General features: G+C 34.1%; 1 protein-coding gene across 1 annotated transcript in view; it reads right to left on the reverse strand.

The window, feature by feature from the left end:
* RIMS1 (regulating synaptic membrane exocytosis 1) overlaps nt 1-22,502 on the reverse strand; it is a 492,355-nt gene that overhangs the window by 265,667 nt on the left and 204,186 nt on the right. Inside the window, exon 4 of the mRNA XM_059401539.1 lies at nt 21,791-21,802. Coding sequence (XP_059257522.1) covers nt 21,791-21,802 — 12 coding nt within the window. The remainder of the gene's footprint in view (nt 1-21,790; nt 21,803-22,502) is intronic.

Raw genomic sequence — 22,502 nt, forward strand, 5'->3', positions numbered from 1 at the left:
CAAAATATTACTTTAGAGCAAGAAGACTAAATATTCATAGGCTTTCTTGAGTTTCAGAGGGGATTAACAGAGAATAATGAAAAAAAATCTGGAGAAATCTCAAACATGAAGGAAATATCTGTAAAATTTTTCAATAGCACTATTAATATCAATTAGTATGCTATGGTACAGACATAATGTATTAATTTAATCTCATAAATTAGGAATTATCACATGCAATATAGGAATATTAAAGATAGAACATTATACTTGAAGGAAATTAAGCGCTCAATAATGTATATGGTGCTAAGGCTATAGAAAAAATATTCACATACATGCACACAAGTCTTCCAATTAATATAATCTGATCAGTTCAGATAACTTCAAAAACTACGTGAGAAATAAAAATAATGATAGTGGTATGGTGGGAAAGTAATTTATTAAGATATTTATCTGTGTTTTTGTCCCCAGATTTCAGAGCCATATTCAAATCAGGCTACTTATTCTCTATTTTCTTGTCTTAGGGATTTTTAAAAAAGATTTTATTTATTTTGAGAGGGGGGGGAGAACATGCACACACTGTGCACGCATGTGCAAGCGTTGGGGGGGGGCAGAGGGAGAGAGAGAATCCCAAGCTCTCAACTGAGCATGGAGCCCAGCATGGGGCTTGATCCCAGAGACCCTGAGATCATGACCTGAGCCAATTAAGAGTTGGATGTTTAACCAACTGTGCCACCAAAGTGTCCTGGGATTTTTTTTATAAGATAAATTAGCATATTCTGGATTTTATGAAAAGAATCCTGAAAGAATTCCCAGTACCCAAGAGGCTGGAGATTAGCTGTCCTGACAATAGCAGAGACTTCTGCAGGGCCTGGTCATGTCATGGGCAAGTGCCAAAACCTTTAAGGGGATGGCTATGTGCAGGTGCAGGAAGATTGTGGAAGGGAAAATATAAATTAAAAATTAAATTAGGGGTACCTGGGTGGCTCAGTTGGTTAAGCCACTATCTTCGGCTCAGGTCACGATCCCGAAGTCCCGGAATCTAATCCCACATCAGTCTCCCGGCTCCGCAGGGAGTCTGCTTCTCCCTCTGACCTCCTCGTCTCTCACTATCTCTCTTTCTCTCAAATAAATAAATAAATAAAATCTTTTTAAAAATTAAATTAAAAGAGACTCCATTATATCTGTTCAAACTAAGGAAAAAGACTCCTCCAACCCTCTGTCCTTTTTACTCTGGAAAATTTGTAAGTTCTTTCCCTCTTTGAAACTTATGTGTTCTTTTTGTTTTGTTTTGTTTGCTTGTTTGTTTGTTTGACAGACAGAGATCACAAGTAGGCAGAGAGGCAGGCAGAGAGAGAGGAAGGGAAGCAGGCTCCCTGCTGAGCAGAGAGCCCAACACGGGGCTCCATCCCAGGACCCTGGGATCATGACCTGAGCTGAAGGCAGAGGCTTTAACCCACTGAACCACCCAGGCGCCCCCGTAAGTGTTTTTAAAAGCAAAATGTCTCTTGTCAACTTTAAGACCCAGGAATGTCTTTTCTAAGGACCTAGAGCCATTTCTTTGTAATACAATCATTAAGGAAGACAGTATTGCTATCCGAGTTTCTTAAGGAAGGTAGGAGGCTAACTTCTTCTGATGCCTGTCTCCAAGTTGCACTATCACTTGCCATAAAAATATGAGAAGTTTTTTTTAACCTTTGCATAAAGCCAATTAGTTAATATAGATGGCCGCCCCATTTATCTGATAAATTTAGGATGAACTGTGTGTGACAAAGGTGCCATCACATCCTCTTGAGTAGATACCTTATTTGAGGATGCATATGCAATCCACCTGGCTATATAAAAGGGTGAGATTTCTTTTTGTCTTTGCAATCTCTTAGTAGACGAACTGTGGTATGCATCACATTCTAGTCTAATGCCTACTCAATAGTAAAACCGTTTTCTTTCTCTTCTACCTTTGTAGAGAGGTTTTCTGGATTGACAGAAAACTTTGTGTGTGTGTGTTCTAAAGATTTATTTATTTTAGAGAAAAAGAGAAAATACACACATGTGGGGGCAGGGGGTGTTGAGGGAGAGAGAAACCCAAGCAGAATCCATGCAGAGCACAGAGCCCAACATGGGGCACAATCTCAGGACCCTGAGATCCAAGCACTGAAATTACGACCTGAGGCAAAACCAAGAGTTGGATGCTTATGCTACCCAGGCACCCCAGGAAAAAACTTAAAAAAAAATTTTTTTTTTCCAAAAACTGGACCAGGGGCACAGAGCCTCTGCTTCATCAAGATTGCCATGCTCCAAGTATGGGACAAAATTTTCCAAGGGTCTCTGTGGTTGCTGATATGGACTTGGAGACTGGAGGAGTTTTTACAATGCTTTGGTAGTACATACATAAGTCACACCTCTGGGGGTTGGGGAGGTACAGGATTGGGAGAATTAAATTTCAGTGATTAATGAAAGTGAATTTCCTGTTGGCCTCATGGGATGAAATCTCACAAGCAGAATTATGTTAATGACTTTATATACTCACTACACAGTAAATTTGGAAAATAGAACATAGTTCAGTATGTGACACAGTAGACACAAATTAAAGGAAAAGAAAACCCTCACAGCAGGTACCCACATTAGCCTACAGCATGAAAAAATGCAGATCACAGCAGGGAGGGGATATTGAAGCTCATAAATTAAAAACAGCTGGATTTTTTGTTGATGTTAACAAGAAGGCAAATATAAAATATTAACATCAAAAAGTGCCAAAATATATGGGGAAAGAAATTCTGGTAATAGTGCATTATGTATTGGGATGGGTGTTCCCTCTCTGGTAGGAAGGAAGGAAGAAGACATGAGTACAGAGAAGCTGTGAAAAGGAATTTTGGATCTTCATTCTCAAAATTATGCAAACTGGAAAAGCAATCCAGAATCATATTTTTAACAAATAATCAGAATGTTGATTTTAGTAACATGTTATATATAAATGAAACTTATCAGTCAAAGAAAATAAGGAAATCTAAGTATTTATATGCATTTTTAATATTTTTTCACTAGTGAAAAGCAACTCTTTCATATTTAAAAGAGAAAAGGAAGAAGCAAATGTAGGATTTACAGTTTTATCATACTGTGTTAACTATTAAAAGATGATTCTTTCTAAAGGTACCTGAGAATTCTCATCTTTTAAAACTTGTGATATTGTCACAATTTATCAACTTTTTATGAAATTTTAATAATTTAAGAGCAAAAACCAGGGATATGCATAATAATGAGTATATTATCATGGAAATAGGTTTCTGTTTCATTGTATGATAAAATATAGATACTTTACTTCCTGTCACAATAAAAAGTTTATATATGTTGATAATAGATAATAAGAGTTATCATTTAGCAAATGCTAATCATACATTTAGTTTTCAAATTTATACTTTAAGCTTCTTATGATAATTTGTTTTTCTTAAGGGACTTAAGAAAGGGACTTAAGGGACTTAAGAGACTCAAGTTTCTAAGGGACTTAAAACAGGGACTCCAGGTAGATGGCATATTTAGGAATCCATGATTTAATAAAAACAATCACAGACACATATATGTACACATACACACACACATATCTATATGTTCTTTTGGTAGTTTATGTAATCATCATATATTAGAAAACTATTTAGTATTATATTATATATCAGTGTTCTATATTGTTACATAAATGTGTAACATATAGTTGATTAATGCATATTATATGTCAGAGAGTTTGCTAAATCTTTAACATTCAGCATCTTATTTAATGTTCATGAAACAGTGAAAAATGCATTCTCTTTCTGTCACACACTTTTTAGTAAGTAAGAGATATAATAGATAAAATTAATAATGCAATGAGACAAATTGCTCCTTTTGTTCCACTCAGGGGTTAGCAGGCTACAGCTTATGGACCAAGTCCTGCCTACCCTCTCCTTTTGAATAGCCCAGGAGCTAAGAATAATGAAGATGATCATTAAAAAATATAATAATAATAATATTAATAATAGCAAGAGACCTTAATTAAGGCCCACAAAGCCTAAAATACTTGCGATCCAAAGGAAACAGTCAACAAAAACTAAAAGGCAACCAAGAGAATGGGAGAAAATATTTGCAAATGTCTTATCAGATAAAGGGTGAGTGTCCAAAATCCATCAAGAACTTATCAAACTCAACACTCAAAAAACAAATAATCCAGTCAAGAAATAGGCATAAGACACGAACAGATATTTCTCCAAAGAAGATATACAAATGGCCAACAGACACATGAAAAAATGCTCAACATTACTCAGCATCAGGGAAAAACAAATCAAAACAATGAGATGCCACCTCACATGAGTCAGGATGGAAAAATTAACAAGTCAAGAAACAACAGATGTTGGCGAGGATGCAGAGAAAGGGGAACCCTCTTATACTGTTGGTGGGAATGCAAGCTGGTGCAGCCAGTTTGGGAAACAGTATGGAGGTTCCTCAAAAAGTTGAAAATAGAACTACCCTAAGACCCAGCTATTGCACTATGAGGTATTTATCCAAAGGATACAAACATAGTGATCCAAAGGGGCACATGCACCCCAATGTTTATAGCAGTAATGTCCATAGTAGCCAAACTATAGAAAGAGCCCCGATGTCCATCCACAGATGAATGGATAAACAAGATGTGTGTGTGTGTGTGTGTGTGTGTGTGTGTGTGTGTGTGTGTATTTTTCCACTATATCTATAGTGGAATATTGCTCAGTCATCAAAAAGAATTCAAGCCTGCCATTTGCTATGATGTGGATGGAACTAGAGGGTATTATCCTAAGCAAATAAGTTAGTCATAAAAACATAAATACTATATGATCTCACCCACATGTCAATTTAAGAAACACAACAGATGAACATAGGAGAAGAGAAGGAAAAATAAAACAGGATGAAATCAGAGAGGGAGGCAAACCATAAGAGATCTTACCTCTAGAAAACAAATTGGGAGTAGCTGGAAGGGAGGTGGGGGGGTGTAATTGGGTAATTAAGGAAGGCAGTTGATGGAATGAGCAATGGGTTTTACACACAATTGATGCCTCACTGAATTCTACCCCTGAAACTAATAATGCAGTATCTGTCAACTAAATTGAATTATTTATTTATTTTAAAAAAAAGATTATTAATTAATTTATTTGTCAGAGAGAGAAAGAGAGGCAGAGCACACAAGCAGGTAGAGTGGCAGGCAGAGGTGGAGAGAGAAGCAGGCTCCCTACTGAGGAAGGAGCCGGACTCGGGACTAGATCCCCAGACCCTGGGATCATGACCTGAGCCGAAGGCAGTGGCCCAACCGACTGAGCCACCCAGGCGTCCCACTAAATTGAATTTAAATAAAGAATTAAAAAAAAAAAGAAAATATTTGCTATCTAGCCTTTTACAGAAAAAGTCTGTTGATCCTGCAGAGTAAAGAAATTCTGAAAACTGAATAACATACTTTTGCTTAGGGATTATATAAATCTCTTTTTATACCTACTTAACATAATTTCTTATGACACTACCAAGATGACCACTGAGATAGTCTGAACTAGATGCAGCAGGTACATCACTGAAGCTCAGGGTTAGGAGCACAGGTACCCAAATGAAGCAGAGGAGGTGTCCCTTGGCTCTCAGTGCTGGGTGATACATCATCAGTAGATCCTGATGGCCGCTCCCAGAGGATGCTGTGAAGACTGAGGCAATTAACTCACAGAGTGTACTTCAGGGGTGCCCAGAGCCAGTATGTGGTGATATAAGTGATCCAGGAAGGCACAGAGCCAAGAGGCAGTGGGTAGGATAATGGCAGGGAGGGTGCAGCTTGCGAACCCACACAGGAGTGGCACCAACCCTGGCTCTAGTCCCCCTCTCTGGGCCTGAGTTTTTCATCTGCATCAGTGACAAACCAGCAAAGAACTGGAGCTCAGAGCAGGTGTGCCATGTGGCCATTATTTGAGGGCTTGCTCTAGTTCAGATTGCCTCGGTAGTCATCTCAGTAATGCCACAGAAATTATGTTAAGTAGGAATAGGAGAACATTTTGCAACCCCTAAGCAAAAATATATAGCAATTAGATATTTACATTTTGACATTAAGGATTACTCCTGCTAGCCATATTCTCTAGTTCTCAAATATGTTTAGACATGACATTTATATTTGTTTCTCAATTTGGAATTAAATATTTCAAAGATACTATTTTTAAGGCTTTCTGTGAATGCAAACAAAAAATTAGGTTCAAAAGAAAGCATCTTAATACAAGCAACTAAGGATATGAATAATCTTCCAGCTGCAGTAGTAGGAAGTTATTTGCATTGTATACTATAAATTAAATGACATTAGCCCTACAGTTGAATTAAGAGTAGGAGATTAGATATTTGCTGTACTAAGTAGATGAATTAACTTCACAGTTTTAGCCTTCTAAAGTAAAATTTAAGAAGAAGTAACACCTGCAAAAAGCATTAAGAATCATAAAAACCGTTGTAACTTATGGAAGAATACTATATGTTAGCCTATAATATTCTACTATTTAATTTGCTAATACATACCAAAAGTCTAAGTGGGGAGAAACACTTCCGTATGGAGCACTGAGAAGGCTAAATAAAGGCAAGTCCAAATGTTTGTAAGAAATACAATCACTTTGGAAATCCAACTTGATATTGTATATTTTAACTGGCTTATAAGAGATGGAAAAAATACAATGCATTATGTATTTGGGTCACATATTTCCAAAAATAAACTTTCTAATAAAACAGTGAATTAAAAGAACCCATGAAATCAGTTTCTAATAATACCATACTTTGTCTAGAACATGTTATCTATTTTATGTATGACTAGGAAATCTCAGGACCCTATACATGTTGACTTTCAGCCAAACTCATATGCCTACCAAAGATATAAACTGAAGTAAATTAATTTATTCTAGTTAATAATAAAGAACCAGTCAAGAAGTGTAGGATGAAACAGCATTCATGAAATAGAAAACAGATTGCTTGCAAATTTTATGCAAATGTTCTAAAACACTAAAATCTATCTGATCCCATCTTTCATACAGGCACTACTCACTACTGATGTAGGTTCAGATCTGTACTTGGTTAAGTGGAAAAAGCTTGTGGGGAGCCTCCTTTGATTCTTCTCGACTCAAGTATATCCAGCGCCTTGTCTAAGAAAGAAGGGGACTAAATACCCTCTCATACCATTAATCTGAACAGGGTGGAGATGGCAAAGCTAGAAGTCATTGTTTTGACTAAGACAGCTCCATACAATAGCTAAGTACAGTTCTAATAATTTTGTTTTAGGAAAGAGATATGTTAAAATACAAAATTATACTTTAGAGCTTCAAACTTTGGAATTTCAAAACACTTGATTAAGAAAGAAAAAGGAACAGAGAAATAAATGCCATTCATTCATTCGCTCATTGAAAGTTCACAGAATGCTAAAACAGAAAACAAAAACAAAATTCATAGAGTTCTGACTATTTGCAGCATTGTGGTGATTTCTCAGGAAAACACCAAGACAATTAAAATATGGCCCATGCCATTCAAGCAATTAGAGCAAAGCAAAGGAATTAAAATATGTCCACAAATAAAATAGGAGATTTAATATTCCCTTTAAAATTTGTTGTAAATACCAGAGACTATTTCTATAACATGAGAATTTGTCTTAGAAGAAATTAATCACATGATCTTATTTTAAAGCCACAAGCTCTGAGGCAGGTACTCTGGATTTTCAACCACATCTTGCCAACATTTTGATATACAGAAAATCACTAAACTTCTTTGGCCACACTTTTAATCTCTTCCTACAAAGATTTTGCCTATAATAGCTAACATAACTATCAGTGAGGATACAAGTCCATGAAATAATGCAATTTGGAAATTACTTTGCAGAACATTTAAAAAGTGTTCAACTAATTAAAAATAAATTATAAAATTATGGGGTTTTTTTGTTCATTTGCACTGAATGAAGTGTACCTAGTCAAATTATAATTCCCTCATTTTTTCTATCACAAAACCTTACTTCACCAGTGGAAAACTTTTTCAGGGATTCCTGGATGGCTTAGTCAGTTAGACATCTACCTCTTGATTTGGTCTGAACTGAGGGTGGCTTTCCTTGACATTCTCTCCTTCTCCTTTACAGCCTTCTCTCTGCCCCTTCCCCTGCTTGTTTGTGCTTGCGCGCTCTCTCTCTCTAATATAAATACATAAATCTTAAAAAAAAAGAAAGTTTTTCAGTTCAACAATGAGTCTACGTAATCCAAATGTTTTTCTTTTCAAAATAATTTCAAGATACATTAGAGAACAATTCCTTCAGTTGTTCATTTAATGTTTGATATACTAGGATTTCATAAGTGATTCCATTATAAAACACACTACAGATTACATTATATATATCACCTAGAATCACATAGATTGATATATATTACATACCCACATATATATATGATAAATATATATCTATTCTCTAGAGAAACAGAACCAATATTGATAGATATCCAAAGATACATATATTTATATATTTATACATATATAAATCGTATTTTCTGAGTGCCCATCTGTTGCAGTTGTTATTGGCACTGGGCATACTGCAGAGACTAAAACCCCTCTCTTCACGGAGCTCATAATGAACAAATAGATAGAGGTATGCGTGTGTATATATAGATAGTTTTTTTTCTTTCAGGGAAAAGTACTATGGAGAAAAATTAATGATGACAAATGGGGAAGGATATTCTGAGATCGGGAAGAGCCTTCAATTTTTAATGGGGTGATTAGAGAGGGCTTCTTTGAGATGGTAATGTTTGAACAAAGATCAAAGGAGTTTAGGAGTGAGGAATTAGAGTGCTACAGGAGAAGAAACAGCTATACTAAGAACTCTAGGCGTGTTTTTGTTTAGTATGAACTAGAGACAGGAAGAAGGCTTAAGCAGAAGACAGTGGGCAGGTGGGAGAGTAATGGGAAAGGATAAGTGTGATGTAGGGTACAGATCACACAGAGTTTGGGTATCACAGCAAAGGTTTTTGCTTTTACTTTGAATGAAATAAGAAGTCCTTGTAAGGTTTTAAGCAGAGATGTGACATGATCTGTTTCACATTTTAAGATAATCATTCTGGTTGTGCTGAGGCTTGGGGAATGGAGTTTTGATGGGAAGAAAAGAGATGCCATTTTGGAAACCAATGTAATAATTCAGACTAAATGGTCTTGTACTAGGTCAGCAAAAGTGGAGGTGGTGAGAAGAGGTTGTATTCTGGATATATTTTAAAAACAGAGGCAACAAGATTTCCTTATGGATTGGATATATGATATGACAAGAAAAAAAAAAAGTCAGGAGGACTCCAGGGGTTTTTGATTTGAACTACTTGAATAATGAAGTTGCTTTTTACTCTAGTGGAAAAGATGATAGAACAAGTTAGTTGGGAAGGTAAAACCAGGAGTGGGATTTTGTATGTATTAAGTTTGAGTGCTTTATAAACATTTGCTGAGGCTTCCCTGGCCTCCTTATCCTCTAGGACAATTAGAACTCTGACCTGTCATAGATATTTGGAAGCTCAGAGGCATCTGCTGTGGCTGGATACTCAACAGAATACTTGGAGGAAAAGAAATCCAATCCCTGAATAATACTGAGGATGTTGCCGAAGGAAACCGGAACAGGAGTGTTAGAGTGGCAGAAAGCAAGTGAGAGAACCAAGAAACCCTGCCTTGAATTCCCTGCTGCATGACTCCTTCCCAAAGCATCGTGCTTATCTTTTTGAAAACTGACAGACTGGACTCACAGAAACTGAAGGCTTTCTTTTTTGTCTAAAAGTAAAATTTAAAAAAGGGATCAATCTTAAATTTCAAAAAGAACCGATGAATGACAATTTCATTTGAAAAGAGTGGAACTTTTCTGAGGAATCAAAGTAAATGTTTCTCTAAGAAACAGCATATATATATAGATAGAGATTATATAGATATATAGATATATTTTATATAGATATATAATCTCTATCTCTATATATAGATATATAATCACTATCTATAGATAGAATCTATATATATTATCTATCTATCTATATATATATACATATAATTTTTTTTTTTTTTTACAAAAATTAGTTGGAGCACTTGGGTGACTTAGCCAGTTGAACGTCTGACTTAGCTCAGTCATAATCTCAGGATCCTGAAATCTTGTACTACACCAGACTCTGTGCTCAGAGGGAATCTGTTTGTCCCTCTTCCCTTTCCCTCTGTCCCACTTGCTCATTCTCACTCTCTCTCTCAAATAAATAAATAAAATCTTTTAAAAAATCAGAGAAAATTTACTGAAAAAAGGCTCCCAATTCATATTCTGATTCCCTTAATTAAAAAAAAAAAAAACACTTGATTGCTAAAAAATGCTAACTGTCACCTGAACTTTCACCTCATGAGTTGTAATCATTGATCACAGGTCACCATAACAAATACAATAGTGAAAATGTTTGAAATATTTCAAGTATTTCAAGGATTACCAAGATGCGACACAGAAATAGTGAGTGAGCAAATGCTGTTGAAAAAATGGTGCTGACAGACTTGTTTGACACAGAGTTGCCACAAACCTTCGATTTGTAAGAAAATGCAGTATCTGTAAAGTGCAGTAAAGTGAAGCACAATAAAATAAGGTATGCCTCTACCTGCCTTTTTAACTTATTTTTTACAATCCCTATTACATTTTTTATGCCATGTCCTGTAATTCCTATTGATATCCCAACTTTTATTATTGACCAAACTAAAAATAAAGCAAAAATAGGGAAAACAGAGAGTCATAGGGTAAAATAAGAGGTATTTACTTGTAGTCAACCCACAAAAAAAAAAAACAGAATAGTCTTTAATTCTTTAATCTCTAAGAAAAGAGAGAACTCAAAGAAAAATAAGAAAACAAGAACCCTGGCAACCCTGGCAAATAGAAACAAAAGTTGAGTTAAGTGATATTTTTGATACTGTTTATTGAAATAGTTCAATGGTGATGTATGGTCCAAGAAGGATGATTTAAAAACAACTTAACTGGGCTGACACCAACAAATACTAAGGGTGCTGTGGAATCTCTGATGTGAACTGCATAGGAATTAGGCCTTGCTATGCAGTGTTTAAGAAATAAATGCCTAATAAATATTCGCTAGTTTCTAGTAAGGACTTCTCACAGCTAACACTTCATAGACGTGTAAAATGTTAGAGTTGAAGTGAACATATTTGTTATCTCATTTAATTCACATTTGTCCAACAAACATGAACTGGGTGCCTAGTGTGTGTCAAGTACTATGCTCATCATTGAGTATTCAAGGTAGTATGTATTCTTTCCGTACCTAAAAGAAAGTCACTAATCAACAGAATATGTTATAATAAAAGTGTGTAAAAGGTGTAGAAAGAGCTAACTCTAACTCCACATGAGACACTCAGGGAAGGCTTCATGTGGGGGATGAGATTTGAGTTGCTCTTGACATTTGGTAAACTACTTTTCATCAGTTGGAAAAGCTGACGAAGATTATTTTGGTATTGAAAGAAACTAAGTAAGGGTATGAAAGTATTAAAAAAAAAACCCAATATATAGGGAGAGAAATTAATAACATTGTTAACTTCTAAATTAATCCAAACTGCATTTGATGCATTGATAACCTCTACAAAACCCTCAACAAATGGTGCTCTGATATCTTGTAAGAATTTAGGCATATCTAGTAACTGTAAATTTCATAAACCAAAGTATATAGAGTTGAGAAGAGATATTCTTATGACACAGAAACAAAGTAGTTAAAATTAGTAATAATTTTTTTACCTTGTCTAAAAGTGTGGGATAACAACAACAGACAAGGAAAACATCAACTACTTTGAGCAAAACAAGAAACCTCTATGATTACCTATTCCAAACACCAATACAAGGTTTAGCTTACTGCCCTCCCTAAAAACCTCCTGCAACACTGTCCATCAAGTGTACCTACCCCCTGTGATTGTCCTATCTGCTTTAGCTTGTATCAGGAAACATAATTGTATACTCTGTTTAAAGACTGGCATTGTTGGTCTTCTGTGTTTCTTTTTGTTTTTGGTCTTACGTGTTTCTATGTAGATTAAAGTCACATTTTCAAATTCCCAGAAGTAACTGGAGAGAACAAAGGTGTAATATTTTCCCCACAAAAGGTGAATCTTCTATTTTTACTAATGTAATTTGCTGCAATAGCACTATGATGGTCAATAAAAACATCTGACTGATTTCTATGAAAATTAAATATTTTACAATATTGATGTTTATAGAGTAAATGCACAAAGTTAGTTTTCTATTATTTTAAAGCAATTCAAATGGAATTTTGAAAAAATATTTGCTGTTCAAGTTTATGTGTGTGAAAAGAATCTATTGCATATACATAGTATACAATAACAAAATAAATTACTCAGTCAATACATTTAGTTATTGAATTCTATAGTAAGGGAATATATGAAAAAAAAAAAAAAAGGATTTCTTAAGGTCTAGATGCCTAACTTCAAGTTACAACTACCAGATTTTGAACATGTTAAAAAAATATTAAGTATCTGTAAAACAACCCTAATAACTTTAAAATATATTTTATAAAGTTTTAAAGATATCTCCAAAACAGATCTAATAAACAGAATATGAATAATGTTCATGATCTTGTGGCTTGTAAGCAAATGGGCACATGATAGTTTTGGCCCTAAAACATTTGAGTAGGGAATGTTGATAGAATAGCCAGATGGTTGTCATACCATACACAAAGAGGAAGAAGGAAGCTTTGGGGAGTTCTATTTTATTTAATATAACATTAAATAAAAATTATTATGCATTGACACACACACAGAGTTAATTTGAACATGAAAATAAGCTCACAGAAGTAAATTTTATATTAAATTAAAGAGAAAGAGTACATCATGGCATCTATCACTATAAAATTGCGTTTTTTTAAGTGACTGAGAGTTGATTTTGAAAAAAGTTATAAATAAGTCTGCTCATGGGAGAAAAAAATCTATGAATGAATAAATGAATGGGAAAATGAAAAAATGAGGGCACCTGGGTGGCTCAGTGGGTTAAAGCCTCTGCCTTCGGCTCGGGTCATGATCCCAGGGTCCTGGGATCGACCCCCACTTCGGGCTCTCTGCTCTGCAGGGAGCCTGCTTCCTCCTCTCTCTCTCTCTCTCTCTCTGCCTGCCTCTCTGCCTACTTGTGATCTCTGTCTGTCAAATAAATAAATAAAATCTTTAAAAAAAAATGAAAAAATGAATCAGTGAGTAAATAAGCATTAACACAGAACTATCAAGAATCCTCTAGAGTAGTGATATGAGGAGCTCTAGAGGTTTCCTCTCTGTAAAAAAACCCAAACTATTAGAAATTACCTTTAAAAAACAGCCATTTGAAGTTTCGGGAAGTTGTCCAAAGGGCAATCTCCATAAGAACAGTAAGAGTCTGTGGCATGTGAGTTACAACCTGCTCCCTTCCTTCTCACCAAACAGCTCAGCAAGACTAAAATTCTAAGTGGATACAGCCAAGAGCATAGGCTTTCTCTCCCACCACCCCAACTTTCCAGGCAAGGGCTATAGTATCTACCCCAAAGGGGAGGGCCACCAGCATTTCTCATCTCCCATTCTGGCTCTATGTTGCAGAAGCTCTATTCCAGGCAAGTGTAATTGAGTGTTCAGGGGTTCCCTCCCTTTATACATTTCCCAACTGTAGCTCTATGCAGGTGTGGCAGGCCCAGATTACCAGACCTCAGTCACCTATGTCCTAGCTTGCTCATAGGACAGAGGCTCTGTTCCAGGAAAAGTAAGAGCAAAGTTTGCTGACTTCATCCAGTGCCACACTCATAGAGCAGGAATATCTACATGAGAGAAGCAGGCTTCTGTCCCTACCTCCAGATAAGCAGTAACTCCAGAGTAGTAGTACAGAGGTTCTGATAAGGGGAGGAAGACCTCAGTAGCTTTCCCTGAGGGAACTGATTTTATTTGGAACAGATGCTAGAAAAGTTCAAGCAAAGCAGCACTGTTAAAAACAATGGTACTGAGCCACAAGGGGGAGGCTGATAGTTCTATGAGAGCAGCAAGTGAAACAATATACAAACTAGAAGTTTAATAGAAAGAACTAGGGAAACAGAGAGAAAGACCTTGGAATTGGAGCAGGATTTAAAGACTGAATCCAACACAAGCAGAATAGCTGAAAGCTTAACAGGGAGACCAGGACAAGAGAGGAAAAAAGACAGCTGGTTAAAAACACTATTAATCCTGATGGGGAGAAGGTCAGAGTGATGTGTACATTTCCAAAGCTGTGCCCATGTGTGCTAATATAAGAGGTTACACACTTCAGGGGAAACAGGTCTTACTGAAATAGTATTGCCAACTCATTAAACAAATAATGAAAAAAGCAAACAAATGAAAAGCCCAAGGAGTGGGGACAGGGATCACATATGGATTTGCTACAATGTGTTATCAGAAACGACCAGTAATGAACTATAAATTAAGAGACATGCAAAGAAACAGTAATGTGTGACTCATTAACAGATAAAAACAAAACAAAAGCAGGCAACAGAACACTCCTTTGAGAGAGCCCAGATGTTGGAAATACTGAAGACATTAAATGAGCTATTACCAATATGCTCAAAGAATCAAGGGAATTCTAACAATATGTCATCAGATAAAGAAGATATATTAAGACATATAAATTATTAAAAACCAAAATGATTCTGGAATTGAAAAGTATAATAACCAAGAAAAAAAATTCACTACAGGGGCTGAACATTAGATTTAAGGTGGCAGAAAAAAGAACCAATGAACTTAAAGATAGATCAATAGTGATTATGCAATCTGATTAAAAGAGAGAAAAACTTAAAGAAAAATGTTCAGAACCTCAAAGAGATGTGAACTACCATTAGGTGCACCAACATAGGTATAATAGGAGTGGCCATTAAAGGAGGGAAGAGACAGAAAAAAAAATCAAAACAATAAAGGCTGAAAAACTTTCATGTGGTGGAAAACATTAAATTACAACCACAAACTCAATGAACCAAACTGGGAGGAACACAAAGAGATCCATAACCAGACATATACACATGATAATAAATGTTGAAATCCAGGAAAGATAAATGCTTGAAAGTAGCAAGAGAATAACTGGTCATGTACATGAGATACTTAGTAAGATTAACAACTGACTTCCATTAAGAACAGTGGAGGTCTAAGACACTGGGATGATATATCTGAAGTGCTGAAAGAAGTAAAACAAGTTGCCAACCAAGATTCTTACATCTAGCAAAACTAATTTTCAAACACTGAAGGGGAAATAAAGGCATTCCTAGATAAACAAAAGCTGATAGTATTCAGCATTCAGTATAAAGCGAGTATAGAAGACTCGCTTTAAAGAAATACTAAAGGAAATTGTTAAAGCTGGAAGTGACACCAGACAATAATATGAACTCACAGGAAAAAACAAAAAACTGATTAAAAAAAATTATATAGGTAATTATAAAAGTATTATTTCATATTTCTTCCTCTTTATCTTAAGTGATTTAAAAAATAATATAAAACAATATTAATATACTAGTATTGTTAAACCTGCAACATATGGAAATCAAATATACTTGGCAATAAAGCACAAAGGAAGTGGGTGAAAGTTATGTTGCATTGGGCTAAGAAAGGACACCAGATGGTAACTTGAATCCACAGGAAGAAATGAAGAAAATCAAAAATAGTAAATAAGAATATTATATAACAAATCCTATAAATATATACTTGCTCTTATTTCTTCTCTCAGCTTCATTAAAATACATAAGTTTATATAATTATATAAAGTAATAAATTGTAAAAATGAACTACTACATTTTTAACATACATAGACATAAAATTTATTAAAGTAATAGTACAAAAAAGGAGATAGGGGAACTGAGCAATATAGGATTAATATTGATATCTGCTACTGTAATTAAGGTAGTGTGAAAGTAGATTCGTGTAAGTTAAGAGGTACTTTAGAAACCCTAGAGCCACTAAGAAAATAACTCAGAAAATATATTGAAAAAAATCACTGAAATAATTAAAACAGGACTAGGAAATACCTGTTTAATGCAGAAGAAAGCAGTAAAGGAGAAATGGAGGAACGAAAAAGGAAAATAAGAGACAAATATAATCATGTTGATAATAATATTAAATATGAATGAATTAAAAATCCAAACACAAGGCAGAGATTGTCAGACTGTCTTTGAAATAAATAAATAGGACCTAAGTATATGCTATTAATATGAGACACAAGTTAGATTCAAAGATAAAAGTAGTTAAAATTAAAAGAATGTCAAAAGATATACCATGTAAACAGCAACCACAGAGATCTAGAGCAGCTTTACTAATACCAGACAAAAATAGGCTTTGTTTGTGACTAATACTATACTCCTTGCTACTGGTAGCAATAATAGGGAATCTATTTGTTAATGAAATCTGTTGGAAGGCAGACATCAGGGATATAATGAAAGTTGGGTGGCGGATGACGGACAATCTTTTTACTTTGTCTTTATGCCTTTCTGCTTACATGCTACTAAAATCTCACATCAGTCTAGAAAATATCTAGAAAATATCTTGTTCACAAAGAAGAATAGTTCTTTTCATTCTGGGCTTCAGTTTGGCTGTTAATTTTGGACCTATGTCTGAGTGGTAAATCTTCTGAAGCTGCTAGTTCTTTCTGTATATTTAAAAAACAGTCTTTTCAACTGGCAATAAAAAAAAAAATCTCTTACTTGTGTGTACCCTAGGGATAGTTAGTCTAGACAGATAGATATTAGATCCTAAGGTATCTTAAATGTAACAGTGCTCCTGTTCTGATTCATACATATTAGTAAATACTTAGTTAATTCTAACATTCTAACTTACTTATGTCTAATAAGGGACATAAAGAATCCCTTGAGAAGAAACTGAACTTCTAATACTTGGAATATGCTAGCCATTTAAGGAAAAAACTTTCTCAAGGAATTGCCAACTTGGAAGCATTTTTATGTGAGGATAAAAATCCACATAATCAAAGTAAATCTTTGGAGCTATCAAACCAGTTTAATAATCTTCACTTAAAAACAGTTTCATAAAAATCACAATGAGATAATTACATCACTTCACATGAAACATGATGGCTTAAAAAAACAAACAAACAAAAAAAAAAACAGAGAATAACCAGTATTGATGAGTGTGGAAAAACTGGAACCCTTACACATTGCTGTGCTGCTGTTAGGGAAAAGTTTGTCAGTTCTTCAAAATGTTAACCACAGAACCATTCAATGACTCAGTAACTCAACTTTTAAGTATATAAACAAGTATATATTTAAGTTTATATATTTAAGTATATAATATATATGTGTATATATACATTATATATATATATATTTAAGTATGTACATTAAGTTTATATATTTAAGTATATAGACAAGAAATTTGACAACATGTGTTTACAAAAACTAGGGAGTTTGTCCATGGTTTAGTCTTTAGCTTTCTGAAAATTGTTTCTACCACACCCCTTTCCCTTATAGTACAAGGTACGGTCTTTTTCTATACTCTAGTGGAACTTTCTTTGTCCTACTATGCATCTGTATTTAACATTGATTTGTGAAATTGCAATTTCCTGAAACAAGATTTATAATATATATATTTTATATATATTTATATAATTAATAAAAATATATTTATATATTTATATATTTATGCAGTAAATAATGATTTTGGGATGGAGCAAAGCCAGGACTACAAAATTCCTAATGATTATTGAATATTAGCAAACATTAGTAATGCTAAGTGTAAGATATTAAGATTCCATGCCCCAAAGGGTGCCCTCATTAGGTTAAGTGTTTGACTTGATCTCAGCTCAGGTCTTGATCTCAGGATTTTGAGTTCAAGCCCCACACTGGGCTCCACAGTCACTTTAAAAAAAAAAAAAAATCTGTACCCTTGAAAAATTGTGTAACAGTTTCCTAAAACAAATTTGGAATAAAAAACTTACAACTTTCTGAATTATCTAAGATAATAGTTATTACTTTTTTAAAAAGATTTTATTTATGGGGCATCTGGGTGGCTTAGTTAAGTGGTTAAGTGTCTGCCTTTGGCTCAGGTGGTGATTCTAGAGTCTTGGGATCCAGCTCTGCATATGGCTTCCTCTTCAGTGGGCAGCCTGCTTCTCTCTCTCTCTCCCTCTGCTGCTCCTCCTGCTTGTGTACTCACTCACATGTGTTCTCTGTCAAATAAATAAATAAAATCTTTAAATAATAAAATAAAATTTTAAAAAGATTTTATTTATTTATTCATGAGGGACAGAGAGAGGGAGGCAGAGGCAGAGGGAGAAGCAGGCTCCCCATGGAGCAGGGAGCCTGATGTGGGACTTCATCCCAGGACCCTGGATCACGGCCTAAGCCAAAGTCAGACGCTTACCCAAGTGAGCCACTCAGGTGCTCCTAACACAACAGTTTTTACAACTTGATATGTTATTCCCCTATAGGATAAGCACAACACCTTAAGAAATACCTTGAGAAATCTAATAAACTAAATTGCTTAATGAAAGCTTTCCTCTTGATACAGGCTAACATTTCCTTATTGATATGTTTGTCTATATGTCTACATTTTAAAATTTTAATTTAGGCCTATGTTTATCTTTCTGGGAAGACTCTCTAAGAGAACATTGTTGCAGAAAAAGCCATAATCAAAGCATCTAAAAAAAAAGTAAGAAAGAAAGAAAGAAATAAGAAAGAAAGAAAGAAAGAAAGAAAGAAAGAGAAAGAAAGAAAGAAAAGAAAGAAAGGCAGAGAACAGGAAAGTGAGCCCAGGCAAACTCCAACATTCACTTTTTCAAAAGAGTGAACAAAGGTTGAAACTTATGATCATATGCTTTGTCATGCTATGGACTAAATTTGGAAAACTCTTAGACGATTTTTTTATGCTAAAAATAAATATTTAATACAATCATGCAAATCATTTTAATACAGTTGATTTTATGAACTTTCTTGTTTTTATCTAACCTCAGTAATAGAAAAAAAAATCAACATTTTGCTATTGAAGATCAGAGTCTGTGAGGGCAAGATTCTTTATGCTATTAAGAATCAATTATCCCAAAGGTAGCACTTGATGATAAGGCCAGCTTCAAACTCTGTTGCGACTGCCCTGTTCTATCCAAACCTTACCTTTTATAAACTTTTTTCTACAAAAACATACTTCTTCACTAACATATCATTTATCATGATTTCTAAACACAAATGCTAATGAAAAGATGTAAGAAACCAGTTTAAAAAATCATGACTCTGTAAACATAGTACCTCGCTAATTATTATCTTAATAGATAAAAGCATTTTTAAAAACATTATGTTTTAAAAGGTAGGCATGTGCAGCTTTCAGATTTGGAAAGTATGAGAAAATGATAGGGTTCTGTCTTTCATGCTATTGGTGACATTTACTATAAAACACTCTTAGTTTTTAAAACCTGACATTTTTGGTGAATATAAAGATTAACCAGAAGTGTAGCAAGTTCATTTTTAGTTGCTCTATTTGTAAAACTAATCCCACTCACCCAACCAAAACAGAAATATTGATGAAAATTTATGGGAAATCTCAAAGGAATCTTATTTGGAGGATTCAAGAAAGCTGATTTACCAAGAGCAAAGTGTTCATATTATCAAAGGAGTTACCTAAATTCCATACTCTAGCATGAATTAGAGAGTAGAAAAGAAAATCGAAAGCAATTTAAACAAACTGTGGAGAATTTTGCACTACCCTATATATTTAGGTATGGAAGAGGGCTTTCAGTGAAATAAATAACTATAATCTTATCTATGAGAGTATGCACTTATACAAAATACTCTCCTATTATAAGCTATTGCATGTGTCAGTTGCAAAGTGATTATGACAGCCATTTTCCTTATAAGCAAGTACACAATCCTTCAAGTAATTATGAGAGGTGATTTAGGCTAAGAATGAAGTTTTAAAATAAAATCCTGTCAACCTGAAAAAATTATGATCATTAATACTTTTTGCTGGACTTAATAAAAGACATATTTATATGTCAGCTATAGCTATCCATAGGTCTTCCTATCATACACATTAGTATTTTAGTCATATTTATTCACCAATTTAACAGACTAAGCAGAATTCATTATATTGATCAAGATGTAGATTGGTTTTAGAAAAGTTTTATTCACCCTTATTCCTCTTCTTTTCCACTCACACCAATTCATACACACCTATAAATTATAATTTCTTTAACAAAACCAAAAGAGTTCAGAGGAATAAGGAAAAAACCATCAAGCACTTTGTTTGCTATTCAGTTATTCTCTTTAGCACAACTAAAACAAAATCTCGTTTCAGTTTCCTTGGACTAGAAAGGCAATTCTTTGAACAACTTCAGTAAGCTAAAAAAGATTTTAATGAAATTAAGACAAAGTATTTAAAAATAAGTGGTAGATCTGAGCATTTCAATTAAAATAAAAAAAAATAACTGAAAGTGATTATATTGTATAGGTCTTTCCACTCCATTTTCAGCCTGAGAACCACAAAATGCACCTGAATTCTCATTACACAGCCAGTAATCATAATAAGCACAAATAACCTACCATTATGGGAAGTGCTGCCAAAAAGAGACAATGAGTCTGGCCAGCCCTAGAGGAGCACCTGCAGTCTTATACTACCAGGTCTATAAAGCACCAGCATTATTATTTACTTAAATGTTTATTCTTTAAAGGAATGTAAAATTATCTACATTGAAATGCAGACTCACTCAAAGTAATATTGATGAAACCAGAAGTGTGATATTCTAGTTCTATATTTTTTCTAATACAGTATATTAATGCATTAAAACAGTAGCCCCTAGGATGATCTCATATGCCACCAATGGTACAGGCAAACACATTTAGTGAAAACAAATTATCCTATATAATTTTCAACCTGATTTCTTTCTCCAAGAAAAAAACTGATAAACAAATATTAGCAACAAGATTAAAAAGACAGATTAATGTTCAGTTTTATGTCATACTTTCTATATGTATGCACTTCAGTGCATCATTTAAACTTTAAAACAGTTGAACAAAGGCAGCTGAGTTGATATATTGAACCCAAAATATTCATTGCCTCAGTCTCATATTAGGAAATTACCGAGCTTTGAGGAAACTGTAAGTTACACCAAATGAAACCATATAGTTTGTTTACAAAAGACAGGTTGACTGAAGGTTCTGCTCGGATCTTATCTTTATAAGTTCAGCCTCAGTGGTACCTACAGCTGATAAGAGAGAAAAGTGACCTTTCCCTACCCTAGGGAGGGATTTCTATGCCTGAGAGAGGGAAAAAGGGGACAAAATGTGGTTCAATAGGACAACTCTGCCACTTGTGTTCTATAGAAAAATCTTTTTATTTTGAGCTTTTGATTATAATTTGATTCATTCTTGCCACTTAATCAGTACATTCAATTCCTTCTGCAATAAAATTTCAAATCACCTGCCTATGCATCTACTGAGTGCTGAGAAAGGTACAACCTATTGGAGTCTATTGTCCCACTGAGTTTATTCCTTACTGCAGATGGAATCATCACCAAAACTCAGAAAAATGAGAGGACAAATTGGTTCATAATGATTGAAATTATATTAAAATATCACTGTTCCCATGAACTCAAACTACCCAGATTTACCTATTAATATAAAACTCTGCAATGGTCCTAGATGTTCATTTTATTTATTTATTTTTTTTATGAGGACTAGGAACGACTTTTTCCTAGTATATAATTTCTTTGTGAAATTATAGTGACTAACAAGACTAGGTGAAACACTCACTTAATAAAGTTTACAACATTATAATAACAAATGATAGAAAAGAAAGCATGGATTCTAACCACTTTGTCCTCCTTTGGGAAAGCATCCAAGGAAGCAGAGGAAAAAGAGGAAAAAGAAAAGAGAAAAACAAAAATAAGGCGTATATTAGTAAACAGATTTTAAGAAAAAGATCATATATTATTTTTAAAGTGTTAAAACACAGGTATTTTAAAAAGTAAATGTTTACCTTTCCCCAAAATACTCATTGTTCAAGCTTTCATTGAAAATGCACATATACAGATCCTGCTAGAGCAGAAACAAAAATTGGGCACTGTAACTTCCAAAATTTTCAGAACTTGGATTATTGCATCTATATTTAAAACATTATTCTGAAAGAAATCCTAATTCACTATTATATTTAGTCTTCCTATTATTGAAAAGACATTTTATTAAAATGTATAAAAATTATGTGAATAATTTTCTCAAATTACTGTTAAAATATTTATAGTTATAATTTGGAAAACCTAAGAATGGGAAATATCTGTAAGAAATAAAAATGAGAGAAAAAGATGTTAACTGTTAGAGCCAGGAATTATTCCACTAGCAGTATTTATTTGTAAGATACATTTTAACATTTACAATATTATAGGAAAAACCAATACAATCTATTCATACAATATTTTTGACTTATGCCTAATATTAAAGCAGTGCTTTCTTTTATTTTGTTGTTCTGAACATTTTTTCCAAATTGGATGGGTTTCTTAAATCTTGAAGGCACATTAGGCTTGGGAG

Source organism: Mustela nigripes, chromosome 5 (assembly GCF_022355385.1).
Source record: "Mustela nigripes isolate SB6536 chromosome 5, MUSNIG.SB6536, whole genome shotgun sequence".
Classification (NCBI taxonomy): domain Eukaryota; kingdom Metazoa; phylum Chordata; class Mammalia; order Carnivora; family Mustelidae; genus Mustela; species Mustela nigripes.